Genomic DNA, 16,896 nt, shown 5'->3' with positions numbered 1-16,896 from the left:
TTTAGTATTTAATGCTCAGTCTTCTAGCTGTTGCTAATTTTATTCTTTTAGCAGTTTCTTAGATGAAACTGTTTGTACATAGAAACCTGATGTTTCTATTATTGTAAATATCTTTGTATTATCATTGAGCTGTTTGCTCTTGGTAAATTAATTCATTCAATATTCTTTTACACGAGAGTTCCTAACTGTTTTATGGTATCAGAGCACAGGAATTTTTTTTCGAAATAATTTTTCATAGATTGAAAAATTCAGTAGTTCATTTCGAAACTGCTCTCAGGGTCTGCAGATTTCTTGATCTTCATTCCTTTCTAAGGTCGAGCCCTCTGTAAGCCAGGTAGCCTTCACTGAGTCTTAGCCTCGGCTTTGCTCATTGTGATAAAAGCTTACAGTCGTCAATCTCGATACAGAAAGGGATTTATCTCCTGCATTATCGTGAACAGTTTATTTGTTTTGAAGAATCAAGATTCGAAATAGAGCTGTGGGGTCTGTTCTGAGGAGGGTTCCGGATCCATTCGAATCAAGGCACGCTAGAAACATATCAAAATTCCGGCACTTTCCAGCGGCACCAAAATTTGAATTGCTTTACGGGAACGTGGCAACACTCTCTTCGCTCACACAGTTCGACGCTCAGTCTTCGCTCACGGGAGTATATCAGTACTGCTGCTGTATTTATTCTTCAGACTTTACAGTTTTTTTTTTGCCGCATATTTTTCCAGATACTCGATTTCGGAGGACGCAGGCCGAGATCCGCAATTTATACATGCCGGAAGATCTGATTCTGCCAGCGGGTTCGAGTTTTTGAACTTGTAAACTCGGAACTGCGTGGCCCGGAAGCCCGTGAAAACCCTTGCTTGCCGCTTGTTCTCGCCATCACCAGAATCACATCAAATCAAAACAATTCAAAGTTACGACAATCTATCAGTAATCAAAGTTACGGCTCCCGTGGTATTGCATTAAAGTCTCGTGGTATTTCATTGATTGCGTCTGAGTATTTCGTGGTATTAAAGTTACGGTGCTCTCCAGAAGGAGCCGCTGATTTCCCTCGAGAGACGGCCACTTGGGAATCGAGAAATCCAGTCGATCCGTATCAGCAAGCCCGTCAACAGATATCCACGAAACCGTTTACTGCAGGACGAGATCCGAGCCACCGGTATTTGCTGAGATCCGAGTCACCGGTATTTGTATTAATAAATGAAACGCGTGTTTTTTTAAAACAGAGCGAGACTATACCCGCAAGTCGTATATACATTCTAGCTTGACTGTGCCCGCAAGTCGTATATAGTCGCTAGTCAACACTGTCCAGTCGTATATACATTCAGATCACGTGACGGCAGCGAGATTCTTCAGGTCGCGTGACGGCAGTGTCAAGCAAAGGTATTCTCCAGATTCACGTTTTGTGTTTAGAAAGTGGATTAAAAATTATTATGATCTGATTTGAAGCGGTGGGACCAGAATAAAGTATCACAGTCATTTTTAAGTAAGTATTACAGCGTGATCAATCCAGCATCACAGTCATTTTTTTTAAAGTGGCGTGATCAGATCTGAGTAATTTTTTTTTGTGGGCAAGTCTATTTCTTTCACAACAACATTTATTAACAATTTGGTACAGTCATCTTGAAAGAAGATTTTTTAGCAGGCAGCTACACTTGGTTGTGTGTCAAACTTCTCTATTATCTTTGGGAAAATGGCTACGCTCAGCAATCTGATGTTAGAAGGAAATCAACGCTTTAATGGCAACAACTATAACATTTGGAAACAAAGAATGCTGACCATTTTTTAATACAGGCGTCTTGATCAGCTCATTTTGGGCAAAGAGCCTCGTCCCGGTACAGCTGGTACCGATCAAGATAAATTTGATGATCGAAATCGGGAGGCTGTTATGCTTCTCAAGCTCAGCTCTCTGTCGCTGATGATCAGTTACCACAGATTCCCTCTGGCAAGACCGCTGCCGAAATTTGGCAACAGTTGAAAGAACTGCACGAGACATCTGACAAAAGCAGAGCATTTTTTCTCAAAAATCAGTTGTTCTCCATCATGATGGATGAACATATGTCTTTACAGGAACATCTCAACAAAATTAAAGACATTCGAGATCAGCTCGAAGCCATTGGTCGGACCATGGAGGAAGAAGATATGGTAGTCATTACTCTGAAGAGTCTACCAAAATCTTATGAACACTTCATCGAAACACTCAACATTACAACCACAAATGTTGATCTGAAGTTTTCAGATTTATGTACCAAACTTCTGCAGCAGAATCGGTGGAAACAGCAGTTTGGTAGTGGTTCTTCATCAGTGCCCTCGGAAAATGCATTTGCTGCAAAATACCAGTCCTATCAGTCTTTCCAGCAGAAAGGTTCTCCTCAGTCTTTTGATCCTGCTAGGAAGAAAAGTGTGCAGTGTAATTACTGTCACAGGTTCGGTCACATGAAGAAAGATTGCCGGCAGAGGATTGCTTCTGAACAGAAGAAACAGGGAGGGCCAAATCAGACAGCGAATGTTGCAGAACATTCCGAGCAGACAGATTCTGCCTTTTACGCCTTTATGGCTAAAAGGTCTTCAGAACATGTTCCGTCCTCTGCATGGTACATTGATTCTGGTGCATCACGCCACTTCTCTCACAGGCGTGACTGGTTTATTGACTTCTCACCTTTCAGTGATTCAGTAGTATTTGGTGGAGGTGAAAAGTACAATGTAGCTGGCAGGGGTACAGTTCAAATTCAGTCTGGTGGACGCACGCTCATATTTCTAAATGTATACTACGTTCCTGGTATGGAGATTAATCTGCTATCTGTCAGCCAGATTATGAGGAATTCTCCTCAGCTTGATGTTATGTTCAGTGCACACAAGTGCTCCATCATTGACAGGGAGACCAGTCTAACAGTTGCTGTTGGCCTAGAGGACCATGGTCTATACAGGCTACTTGATACCGGTGACTTTCCAGAAGTGGCTCTAGCAGCACGTGTTTCTCCCATCAGCACTCTATGGCATCAGCGATATGGGCATCTCAATATGCAGTATCTCTCTCAGCTCTCTCGGGAGGGACTTGTGTCAGGCTTACCTGATATTCAGACTCAGCAGTTGGGGATATGCAGCGCCTGTCAAGCAGGAAAGCAACATCGGTCTTCATTCAACAATGGAGAATCTTGGCGCGCATCCAAGGTACTTCAGTTACTTCATGCTGATATTTGTGGTCCTATGAATACAGCTTCTATCACTGCTTGCAAATATTTTTTACTTATTGTAGATGACTTCAGTAGAAAGATGTGGGTGTATTTTGTAAAAAATAAATCTGATGCTCTTAGTACCTTTCAGAAGTTTAAAACATTAGTTGAAAAAGAATCTGGTTGTAATATCATGACCCTTAGGACCGACAATGGGGGGGAATTTTGTTCCTCAGCTTTTGCCAACTTCTGTGATATTCATGGCATCAAACGTCAATTAACCACACCTTACACTCCCCAGCAGAACAGTGTTGTCGAGCGTCGCAACCGCACGGTTGTGGAAATGGCTCGTTCCATGTTACAACACAGGAGTGTTCCAAACAAATTCTGGGCTGAAGCAGTATTTACTGCTGTTTACCTTCTTAACCGATCACCTACTCAGGCTGTTAAAGGGAAGACTCCTGAAGAAGTGTGGTCTGGTCGTAAGCCTAAGATCAGTCATCTCAAAGTTTTTGGCTCAGTTGCATATGTTTGGATTCCATCTGCTAAGCGCTCTAAGTTGGATTCCAAAAGTCAGAAACTCATGATGACAGGTTACAGTGATCATCACAAGGCCTATAGGCTGATAGATATAGCCACTGGTCGTCTTAGCTTCAGTCGAGATGTAGTATTTGATGAAGACAGAGGATTCTTTCAGTCTTCTTCTTCTGAGCAGCGTTCTGAGGATCCGCCTCACAGTGTTCTTCTCCCAGTCAGTCCACCTGATGGGAGGGATGATGTAGCATCAGGATTTGATACTACTCTATTTGAGCTTCCTCCAGAAGCTAATCCTTCTCTCGCTGTCCCTATTGCTCTTGAGCCTTCTTCCCTTCCCCCTGATATTGGTTCCTCTACTCCTGATATTGGTTCTTCTTCTCTTCGGCCTAAATGGTGGGCTAAAACCATAGGTGATCTCCGGGATGATGAGCTCCTTGAAGGTAGAACTTCTAGACATAAGAACAGACAACAGTCTACAATCAATTTTGCTCTTATGGCTAACCTTCACAGTATCTTTGAGCCTCAAACCTATTCAGAGGCTAAGGGTACATCTGAGTGGGAACAGGCTATGGAAGCCGAATTCCAGAGTCTTCAGAAGAATCACACCTGGACACTTTCTGATCTTCCTGCCGAAAAAAAGCCCATAGGCTGCAAATGGGTGTATAAAGTAAAATACAAAGCTGATGGAACCATAGACAAGTATAAAGCTCGTCTTGTGGCTCGAGGATTCTCACAGAAGGAAGGCATCGATTATGAGGAGACTTTTGCTCCTACAGCCAAGATGAGTACCATAAGGCTTGTTCTTGCCCTAGCAGCTCAGTTCAATTGGAAAGTTCATCAGATGGATGTAAAGAGTGCTTTCCTAAATGGTGATCTTCAGGAAGAAGTCTACATGACGCAGCCTCCAGGATTCAAGGTTGCTGGTCAAGAACAGAAAGTGTGTCGGTTAGCTAAAGCAATCTATGGATTGAAACAAGCTCCTCGGGCTTGGTATATCAAAATTGATCAGTACCTGACAGATCAGGGTTTTCAGCGGAGCCCATCTGATGCAAACCTGTACATCAAGCATACTGGTGCTGATATCTTGTTTGTCGTTGTCTATGTGGACGATCTTATCATTACTGGCAGCTCTGCACATTTGATCCATGGGATCAAACAAGATCTATGCAGAACTTTTGAGATGACAGACTTGGGACTTCTTCATTACTGTCTGGGGGTTGAAGTTTGGCAGACTGAAAATCAGATTTTTCTCTCTCAATCCAAGTATGCCAAAAATCTTGTGGAAAGGTTCAGAATGCAGGATTGCAAACCGGCCACGACTCCTATGGAACCAGGGCTCAAACTTTCAGCACAGTCATCCTCTCCCCTTGTGGATGAAACTTTATTCAGGCAATTAGTGGGCAGTCTCATCTATCTTACTGCTACCAGACCCGATATCAGTTTTGCAGTAAGCTACATTTCTCGCTTTATGTCAGCCCCTAAAGCTGATCATTGGATAGCAGCAAAGCGGGTGCTACGATATGTGCGTGGTACTTCTGATTATGGTCTCTTATATACTCGCAGCTCCAATCCTATTCTCAGTGGCTACACTGATTCTGACTGGGCCGGTTCGGTTGATGACCGTAAATCTACAGCTGGGTATGTGTTTAGTCTAGGATCTGGTGCTGTTACTTGGACTAGTAAGAAGCAACAGGCAGTGGCTCTCTCCTCAACAGAAGCAGAGTATCGGGGAGCAGTTAAGGCATCCTGTGAGGCAGTTTGGCTTCGCCGTATGCTTGCAGATATGCATGTCTTTCAGACAAGGCCTACTTCTTTGTTTTGTGATGATCAGGGAGTGCTCAAACTTGCCAAGAATCCAGTCTTTCATGAACGAACAAAGCATGTGGAAACTCATTGCCACTACATTCGCCAGCTGGTTGAAGACGGCTCAGTTCAGTTGCAATATGTTCCCACAACAGAGCAGCCCGCCGACATTTTCACCAAGCCGCTTGGTCCTGATAAATTTGTAAAATTCCGAGGGTCTATTGGTGTTGTAAATAGATTGAGCATTAAGGGAGGGTATTAGAATATGTCTATTTAGTATTTAATGCTCAGTCTTCTAGATGTTGCTAATTTTATTCTTTTAGCAGTTTCTTAGATGAAACTGTTTGTACATAGAAACCTGATGTTTCTATTATTGTAAATATCTTTGTATTATCATTGAGCTGTTTGCTCTTGGTAAATTAATTCATTCAATATTCTTTTACACGAGAGTTCCTAACTGTTTTAACGCATAGGTGTGTCCTACTGGCCAAAAAGTCTTCCAGATCCAAAAAAATAGGTGTGAAATAAATTAGCAAGAAAGCTTAAAAGCTAGGCATTCGAAGTTATGCATAAATTCTCCATTTTTATGCATAAAAGGGGGCCCAAAATTCCCTAAATAGGGTGCCCTTGTACAACAAACATTATAGGAAAAAATGTCCCAACACTCAATAGGTTAAGGACAATCTTGTGTGTAAATTATGAAACCTAAAAGAATAGGCAAGTGGACACACTAAAACTTGCACCAAGGAGAGAAGATAGAATCTCTGGGGTAGTACTCTCCTAAGAAAGGAAACAATGTGCTAGTATAAGTGCATTGGAGAGAGAAATTAGCCCGAAACATCTTCGAGTTGTCGTTTCATTTCACATGTGAGGTCTGCAAATTCTAAAAAACCAACATGAAATTCATATAAAGATTCCTAACCAACAGTGAACAAGGTCAAGGAGGATCACATTGGTTCTCATATCATGTTGAGATCATGAAAGACAGGTGAGGATTGAATGGCGTTGAAGAATGTAACTAATGCCAGTCTTCATAATTGTACTTGAGTCATGATGTAATATATTTGTCAAAAGAAAGAAAAAAGAAATTTATTTGTAAAACAAAATTCATTTATTAACATGGATTTCATACCTTATTTATTTATTTTTAGGTCAAATCCTCCATTGTAGGCTTCTAGGGTTTATGTCATAAGTCCTAGTTCTTTTCATCGTGTAATAGACCCTTCTTGGGCTTTATCTATCAAGGGAGAAAATTATTTTGATGTAAAATAATTCAATTAGGTCTCCTCCACCAATTCGGCCTCAAAGAAGACAAGTCAGCTTATTTGGGAGCCATAAACCACTATACATAGGCAACAACTCAACCTCATTTGGGGCACAAGAAAAGCAAGTTTGATCTGCAGTTGTTGGAGAAGAAAAAGAAGAGTGAAATACCTAAGGAGAAGGAGAAAACCCTAGCGAAGGAGAAGGAGACACTTGTCAAGTAAGAAGAAGTTGAATTTCCCTCTTTTCTTCTACATGTGCAATTTTTTGGGTTGTTGCAAGAGGGTCAAAATGTCAAAGTTGCAATAGGGCTGAAATTCTAGAAGCTGCAGGGACAAAATTCTAAGTTGAATTTGGATAGAAGTTGTTTGACTAAGGTCAACTATTGAAGATTTTCTAATCATCTTGAAGGGTTGAATTGGTGGAGTGAGGAGAGGCTTTTGGTTTGGTCTAAGGTCTTGGGTTGTCTCAAGTTTTATTTGAATCTACTCTTGGAAGAGTTTGACTGGGTTTTTCCCTTCATAGGGGTTTGAGCCCTGGTTTAGTGCCTATATCTCGTGTCGGTTATCTTCATGTCTTTATTTTGATTATTCTTGATGCGAAGAAGATAAAATAAGAACATAAAGAAAGCTAATAATAATACAAGAATATCACAAGTAATTGTCAAAACAAGAGAATCTTTCTTCCTTTTTGATTTTATAACAAATGGAACCACTAACAAACCCTCCAACCTACAATAACACACACATACACACACACAGATCGAGCAACAACATTGATTATACCCTTAAACTAGAGCACTATGGTTGTAGTGTGAGATATTCCAAACACAACTGAAATGTTGAGGTTGAAAAGAGAAGACAATATGACCCTTGAACAAGGTGTAAGTGACTAGAAGATAAATAATCAATCACTAAATGAATGAATATGGTGTTGCAAATGACTCATGAGGTGTTCATTTATGCATAACTTATGTGGTGGTTCCCTTCCCCCACGAGGGGGTTATAGGCCCACATAAATGCTTAGGCCAACCTTAGCCACCTAGAGTAATATAAAATAAAGTTGACTAGGTTAGTTATTAAACCTTATCTTGGTAATACAATAATGAAGGAAATTAGTCATAGTAACAAGTAATCAGGAGTGAAGATTATTACCATTTCAACAAATATTACTACCTTAATTTCATCATCCTCTCTTAATTTGAATTTGGGAACATGGAGAGAAGAGATTACATCATAAGAGTGACATACAACCTTAGTTTCAATTTCTCCCCTTAATTTGAATTAGGGTCCACAAAGAGAAGACAATACATCTTAAGAGCATACCCCTCCATAATGTTGATCAAGGGTTGCAATAAATATGGCATTGCATATCATCCCTTGTTGAACACCATATCTCAACCTTAGTAACCCAACATGATCATTGGTAGTAGATAATGTGCTCCACAATGACAAAGGTGAAAGAATACGAAAGTTGGTGGGCATGTCATGGACCACGGAAATGAGGGCCTATGGTGGAGGAGATACCTAAGGGGCTTGCAAGAAAATTGGTAGCATATAAAAGTGTGGAAATGGCCCACTTGAGCATAGTCCTTTATCAATGTAAGAGTAGTTCGAGGAGATGGATTGCTTAAGAAATTTGCATCATTATCATTTAATTGCTCATATGTGGAAGGAGTGACATAACAAGTTGTTGTTATGGTTCTTTTTTTAGATCACTAGGAGATAAAATATTTGTGGTGAAGACTTCAACAAACTGTGACCCAAAATAGAAAACACAATAGGTTTATAACAACATCACAAGAGAAGATCACACCATAATTGAATATAAGAACTCTTAGCCCCTTAGCGATGCTTCATGGAGTCATGGATGTCTTAGTTTGGGTGGATGATGGAACTTGGTTAGCGTGTTGAAATGACACCCTATCTAGGAGGTTGTTACTCTAATTGACACCATGACTATCTCATTGAATTCACACAATGGAGGAGTAATTTCTTGATTAAGAGAGGTACCTATCTAGGAGGAGGACTATTGGATACTTGGAGGAGGGCACTTAGCCCTTGGAGCTTAGGGCCATGTGATGTATGCCTCGAAGATGGTTGGGTTAAGGAACATACTAATGGAGGTTGGTGATGGACTTAAGCACATATGTCAAGGGTGAGCATTGGATCTTAGTGGCCACATTGGAACACATGTTGAGGAGCATTATGCATGGGGGGGAATTTGGCACATTGTTAGAGAAGTGCCTTACACGTGGACACTTGGATAACGAAAAACCATGGAAGAGGGAGTGTTGGGATAACAACTTGTTGGAGAGAACATTAGCTTGGAGGAGGGGCATTGAGCCCAATGAGAATTATGTATGGAGGGGATTTTATTGTAGGAGTTGGATAAACCATTGCATGACATTTGTATATTATTTTATTGTAGGGTGCTTCATTTTGGGTTGCCTTGTTGGTTACTCGCATGGACACACATCCTTATTTTATGTTAAACTCCCTCTCATATTGTATATATAAGGGAGAAGAGAGCTCTTATGATGTCATCACCATTCCATCTCCATTATATATTTATCATTGTCTTAAAGAGAAGTCTTCTAGTGAGCAAGACATTAGGGTATTGTTGCCTTAAAATCTTGCAAGCCTTGCAAGGGGAAGAGCCAAACTAAGACACAATAATAAGGTAGTTGTCACTGTCACCTTAGCACTCCATTTCCCACTCTTTAATGGAATTTCACCACGCGAGAGCCTTCCCATTATATGTCACCTAAGAGGTATTCTAAGTCAATAGGTTTAAGGCAATGCAAATGAAAGGCTTAATAAAAGGGAGTTCTTAATTGGATTAGGGTAGGATTTTTTATGTCAAGGAGCATCGTACCATAAAATAAGCCTATAAAAATGCACCTAAGTTACAAGGTTGCACAATATGACTCAATAAGGGTGCCTTTAGTCATACAAGCACAATGAAAATGTTTACTTCAAAGATGTAATCAACAAAAGGGAATGGTAAACATTTAATAAGCCCTAGGTAGAAGCTTTAAGTAGAAGTAGAGTTTACTAAGGCACTAAATTACTTAGGGTTGATGATATCAGCCCTAATAAGGAAATTTTCACTAAGAAAACTACTAAATTTTGAGCTTGTGAGGTCCAACAGAATGAAAAGATGCCAAATTAGCTCCAATTCTTTAGTGGCTCAACTCCTAGTTAAATTTGGCCCCTGCCCTAGCCCTAGCAACTTGCCTTGAAGGACTTAAAAAGAAAGAGAGAGAAAGGGACGATAAATTTTTTTCAATTTTTTTATTTTTATTTTTATTTTTATTTTATTTTTCATTTTTTATTTTTTTAATCTTCAAAGGCATCCTAATGCCTTTTCCCTACTTGGGTGATGGAGTCTTTAGGATTCACACCATGGAGATATCAACTTTTTTCAAGGAGCAAGGGGGAAACCCTAGTTATATTTTTATGAGGGGGGAAATTAACTAGAAAAATGCTCGCCAAGAGTTTTTCTAGGGAGTTCAAGGAATATAGATTAAGCATACAACAATTTACCAAGATTTTCCATTAAAATTTGTTAGAAAAGGAATCAATAAAAATCCTAGCAATATTTCGTTGTGTAAAACCATAAAAGATATGTAATAAACACTCACAAATTATCCAAGAATATGCTATTTCAATCCCAAAAGATGTCTCCAACATAAAAACTAGTCTCCATTTAGCAAAAATCCATAGAAGATCACATCTCCTCAAGAAGTGAATTATAATAGGCTAAGTCAAGCTCTTTTAGAGAGTCTCAAATTCACAAGTGTGATGATCATAAATGAAAAGAGGTGATTCTTCTTTTATAGGAGTTTTGTCACCTCTAACAATCCACTAAAAGTCTCTAAAACAAGTTTAATTTTGAGTAGACACAAAGTAAATGGGTTACAATCCAACCCAATAGTTCAACAACTAAAATATGCCAATAAATGCCCACATGGGTGAGCGTTAAGCCCTTAATAAGCATGATGCCATGATCTTTTAGGTCTCAAAATGCTCCAAAGGTGCATTGGAAGGGCTAAATGAGTTTCCAAATATCCTAATCAACCATCAATTTGAAGAAGGGTCCTCAAATCAAGCCTTAAAGCATCTTCATGTGTCCAAATGCTACCTTTGGGTACCCTACGTAGTCTTTATGGGTGCCATGTAAACAATGTGGTGTATATATTATCCCCCTCTTCATCCTCACTATAACACTGATTAAGAGGAGGTGGTTACTATACTCACCCAAGATCCAAGGTGTCGTTATGGAAATGGGATCTAAAAATTTAAGTCTCTTCAAAATACTTAAAACCTTAGTTCAACAACACCATTGTGTTCATCTTGTCAGGATGATTATGGTGATATAAAATTTTTACTTCAATCTGACCTTTGGATTAAAAGTCGCGACCATTCAAATTTCTAACACATCAGAAAATGTCATGTCATCAACTTCGCCAAGTGGCAACCATGTGGCTATACCCACCTGGCTAGTCTCTCGACACCATTGGGAAATTGTTTATTGGATGCTGACCCGTTCATGGGTTTAGGTTCCGCAACCCCACACTATCCATTAAAATGCAAACCATATGCATTTGTGTACATACATACATACATACATACATACATATACATATACATATACATATGTATATGTATATGTATATGTATATTGTATATGTATATGTATATGTATATGTATATATATATGTATATATATATATATATATATATATATATATATATATATTGCCCACTTATGTGGGAAGTGGTTCCACTTACGATGGGTCGTTATTTGCCACTAATCTTCCCATCACTCGGGCTCTGTTACTCAGCTTATTATGATTTCATGCTTAACATTAGTTCCAGGGTTGACACTATGGGCATAATGTATGTCGGTCCACACATACTCCATGCTCCAATGAATGGGTTTCCAGGCATGCATGTATGCCACCATAGCTCGGGCTCACATCATCTCGCTCCCCTCCACTTGCATCTCACTTGCACTCCTAGGGAAGAACCTTCAAGCTTACGTTCCCTGGAGGGTCCACACTATTGTGCTGATAGTGCTTCTGATTGGTCCTCATTTTTGTCGCAGCAAGCCAGTGCTTAGTCATCCCAGCTCCCCCTTCAACATTATGCAATATCTCCTCTAGGAAATAGACTCTGGGACATGAAATTTCCTATTGGTGGCCGTTGAAATTCCCATCCATGTGAGCCCATTTTTAAACCTCCTAATGCTATGATAAGCCCACTTACATGGGAAGTGGTTCCTCTACTGGTCTATGCATAACCTCCATGCCATCCTAATGTTCCCTACATTGTAATCCTTGCCACACCATCCTAGTCCTCATCAGCCCGAGTGTTTCTCTTGAGAGACCTCCTACAACTTTCGAGATGCAACCCCTTCGGGCTTATTTCATCTCGGATTCCTTGCGAGCCATCAATCTTCATGTTCTCAATCTTAGCCAACCATTATTGTTGTAGGGATTAATGCACAGGTAGATAAGTAAGAAACCCTCACAGTTTTCCCGGAACCTAAGGAAGATGGATCAAGGGATCTAAGGTTGTCAAAGCAAGAAACATTCAAACATACTAATGCTAGATAAGAATTGACAAAGCAACAATGAGTGTAGACCTATTTATCCTTCACACAATTTTTTTGGAGCAATCAATGTAGTAGAGAAGGATCGCTTAGCCAACTCCAAGAACGAGACCTACAATCTTAGCCAACCATTTTTGTTGTAGGGATTAATGCACAGGTAGATAAGTAAGAAACCCTTGCAGTTTTCCCGGAACCTAAGGAAGACGAATCAAGGGATATAAGGTTGTCAAAGCAAGAAACATTCAAACATACTAATGCTAGATAAGAATTGACAAAGCAACAATGAGTGTAGACCTACTTATCCTTCACACAATTTTTTTGGAGCAATCAATGTAGTAGAGAAGGATCGCTTAGCCAACTCCAAGAACGAGACCTACACACATAACACACAACAAGTGATCTACATAGCATATTTAAACCTTATCAATTTAATATACTAACATATAACAACATATAAACATTAAATGCATCAATACCAAAGCATTAATCTAGATCATAGAATCATAAACACGTGAAAATGTGAGCATTAAAACCACTACTAATTTGATCAATGCCCATTGCACACCAGGTGTACTCAAAGTTAGTAACAAAATTCCAATCAAATGAGTGAGAGAAAGGCCACTGAGGTTGATCCTTTTTATGATAGTTTGATTGGCAGGGGCGAAGAATCAACATATAGCAAAAAAATCCTAGATGCTTCTAGCGTTGGATTGCCTGCATCAACATGTATTTGATTTGTGTGAGAGTTTGCTCATCCTAGTGAAAGCATAATTGTCAGCGTGAAAGACTCTGGCCCAAAGAGAGTTTGAGCATGGTACACTGATGGTTTGCTTCATGCTAGAGAGAGTTCCTATTCTCAGACCACGAGTGAGTCTGGTGATAGAAGGTCCAAGGGAGCCGAGGCTAAAGAGATGGGTAGCCTTGATACATTGGATAAGTGGAGGACCTATCAAACATTATTTTGATACAGACTTCTTTGAGTGGTTGCAATGCTAGATTTCGATGATCAAGGACTTCCCATATTCCAGTATGAATTACTCAGGGGATCCGAATTTGATTTTGCCACCCAATACTCAATGGGGACCAATAAGTAAGAAGGAAATTTAGTGACAAAAGTTTTTTTTTTTTTTTTTTGAATTTTATGCAAATTTTTTTGTTAGGGTGAAACATTTTGACACGAGCGATGTCATGACACAGATGTTGCACCTGTTTGTCCTACAGGTGTGCTTCGACAGGAGAGGCATGATGAGAAGCTACCTGGGGTTGGAGTAGCAGTAAGGGTTGTGACAACCGCCAAAGGAGGAGATGACACTAAGAATATTTGCGAGGTTGCTAGGAACCTCTAGGGTCTTACTGTGGGTGTGCCACCTCTTCCCATGAGGGAGATATCAATGCACTTACAACGACACACAGTGGGTGTACCAAAAAGGTTTTTGGTACATCTTATGAGGATAGTTTGGGTTGTGATACGATACCATGAGCAGTAGGCTCAACTGGAGTAGTGGATAGGTGATAGCTATAGGGTGTTAGTGACAAGCTCAATGAAGCCATTTTATATAAAACACCCAAGTTTTGGGAATTTTTGGATGTACAAGGCTTGAAATCATATATATATATATATATATATATATATATATATATATATTTTGGCGGTTTTTTTTTTTTTTTTTGTATTTGATGTTTTTTATATAAATTTTGCTATGAAAATGTACACATGCATGCAACTAAACTAAACGTGAAAGATTGAAATTACGTTCCAAAAGCCTTACTCTTAAAAAATGACTCAACAAGATCAGATTACGAATATGATAATAATTGTTCAAATGCATAACAACCAGTTGGGAGTCTAATTTGACCACCAAATTTGAAATGTCAAGAGATATAAACTTCGTAAGGAGTTAGATGACAGACCTATACTAAGCAATATTGTTGTTAGCACGACCAAGGAAGACCCCTTCAGAACTAAGTAGCTCTAACTCATGTGTATAAAGTACCCAAGCAACTGATGCAATGTGTCATGTGTGACGGCTGGAACCATCTGCATATTATCCGATGTATGGCGAGAGTGAGGTTGACATCTATGAAAAAATAGAAACATGCATCGAAAAAATAACCAAAGTAAGCCAAAGCAGCAAGCACGCCAAAAGAAACAAAACTTATATACATAAAATTACAAAGCATATGCCTAATGAAACACTAAGAATAATTATTTTTTAGATAAAGCCCGTTGCGGGGCTGAGCGAACGAGATTCCATCATAGTCCTGAAGTTTATAGGTTCCTTTCAAAAGAACCTTAGTGAAAATATAAGGACCAATCCACAATGGTTGAAGTGTTCATGCCTGCAAAAGAGGTCGTGCTTTTGATCATAAACTAAAACAACGTCTCCCTCTTAGTAAGAGTGAGGCTTAGCATGTTTGTCATATTGAGCTTTAACTCATAACTTATGGGCTTCGAGAGCTAGTGCAGCATCTTGACGAGTATCATCCAAGTGATGCATTGATAACAAACATTCCTCTTCTGCAGTGGTGTCAGACTACTCTACTGCAGAGGTGTCGGATAGAAGTTCAACAATGACTTTTAGCGATGGGATTTGACACTCGATTGACATAATTCTTCTAGGCCATAAACAAGTTGAAATGGTGTAAAGCTTGAATCATTGTAATAGCCATGGGTTAAAAGTTCATGTAATAAAAGTTAATAAAGGCCCAAATAAGACCAAGTTCATGAGACATGTATTCCGAGTTGAATGTTGGGAAAAACGTCCTAGTGGGTGTCACTTTTGGTTTATTTATGGCTAAGGAAATTGGCAAAGGGAAAGAGGCATTATTTGGCATTTTATTTATGAAAATAAAGGAAAATAGGAGAAAAAGGAGGTGAAGGATCACAAATTTGCATGAGAGGGAAATTGAAGGGAAAATGAAGGAATTAGAGGCATCAATAATAAAAAGGCATTAAAGGATTAGTTGAGAGATTTTTGTTAGTTTTGTTTTGGAATTAGTTTCAGAGAGAGAGAGAGAGAATAACACCAAGAGGAGAAAGCAATCAGGTAAGGGAAAGAGAAGGAAAGCAACGTAAGGGAAAGGACAAGTAAGGAAAGCAAGGATAAGGGTGGATCAACAACCTCAATAGGAAGATATTTCTAGCAACAGGTTGCATGTGTGATTTCCTAGATGATGTGTGAATGCATGGTACATGCATTGGTTTATTTGTTGTCATTGACATGGGTTTTGCTTGGTTTTGCAGTGGTTTTGGCCTTGCCTTACGATTTCTTGGACAACCATGGTGTGATGGGATTCTTTTCTAGTTGAGATTTGGATAGTTGGAAGGTTTTGGGACCAAGTGAGGTGGTCTCAGGAAAATTCCCAAGGTTTGGGGGTGGAGGTGATTTAATCTCTAGGAAGCCCTCGATAGGTGGGTGGAGATAGGAAAATTCCTCAAGGTAATGGTGAAGAAACTTTGAGGCATCCAAACTTGTTTGGGTTTCGTGTTCTCTTGACCAGTTTTGGCAAGATCACGGTAGCCTGAGTGTGGAGGTGGTTTAATCTCTGGGAACCCTGGTTGTTTATGTCTTGAGATCCCACATTCATGCTTGGAATATGGCACGTGGGTGATTGGTTGAAAGAAAGATTGGGTTCAACTCAATTTATGGTTGGGTGGTACATGGAAGTCCCTAATTTGGTTGGATTTTGCATTAGTTAATAAGAGTTATTTTACTATTGTATTCTATGAGCACTTATAATTGAAATTATGATGATTTAATGGATTTTATGTCATGGTTAATAATCTAGTTATATGTTGGTTATAAGCATGGATATGTAATGTACTTTAGCTATGGATTTGTTCATGATTTGATAAGTATATGAAGTTTAATGAATGCATGGGATAACAAGTGTTATTGTAGCTATTATGAAAGGCATTAAACCTCCTCAGTGATTCTCAGATAAGTTTCAGACTCCTATGATCATATATGCAATCATGACCTATATTTTACATGTTCATTATATGTTTGACTAAATTAATGTCGTGTTTGGGCCTAGTTAGGTTAAGTTCTTGTTTAAGATTTGTATGAATAACATTGTCATCATGTAATTTATCATTATGAGAAGTCTAAGGCAGTTATGGGTATGGGTCGAAGGCTGGCCTGGAATTGTGGCTCAAATCTCAGGACCATAGGCACTAAACTGAGCAACTTAGGTCACAACCACATGGATCAAGGCTTGTGAGTGTGGTTGGAGGCCTTCAACTGCATGCAGGTAGTGTCAAGGATGCGGTTAGGATTCTAGGTCATTGAAACAAAGTTCCAATTCTAGGTCACAACCACATGGATCAAGGCTTGTGAGTGTGGTTGGAGGCCTTCAACCACATGCAAGCAGTGTCAAGGATGCAATTTGAAGTCTAAGTCACTGAAACAAAGTTCCAAATCTAGGATTGACAACCATGGTGTGATGGGATTCTTTTCTAGTTGAGCTTTGGATTGTTGGAAGGTTTTGGAACCAAGTGAGGTGGTCT

General features: G+C 39.4%; 1 protein-coding gene across 2 annotated transcripts in view; it reads right to left on the bottom strand.

Moving 5' to 3' along the window:
• Nucleotides 1-16,896, bottom strand: part of LOC149148382 (biotin synthase, mitochondrial-like) — a 289,099-nt gene that overhangs the window by 36,797 nt on the left and 235,406 nt on the right. The window contains exon 4 of one of the 2 annotated variants that reach the window (XM_089441134.1): nt 12,722-12,759. The exons of the other annotated variant lie outside the window; for it this stretch is intronic. Within the exon in view, the coding sequence (XP_089297260.1) occupies nt 12,737-12,759 (23 nt within the window). The 3' untranslated portion in view covers nt 12,722-12,736. Of the gene's footprint in view, nt 1-12,721; nt 12,760-16,896 lie in introns of those variants that run through there. 2 annotated transcript variants of the gene reach the window in all.

Source organism: Pinus tabuliformis, chromosome 9 (assembly GCF_031772625.1).
Source record: "Pinus tabuliformis cultivar Carrire ecotype Pingquan chromosome 9, CPIR1, whole genome shotgun sequence".
Classification (NCBI taxonomy): domain Eukaryota; kingdom Viridiplantae; phylum Streptophyta; class Pinopsida; order Pinales; family Pinaceae; genus Pinus; species Pinus tabuliformis.
This window is presented reverse-complemented; position numbering and strand designations above follow the sequence as displayed.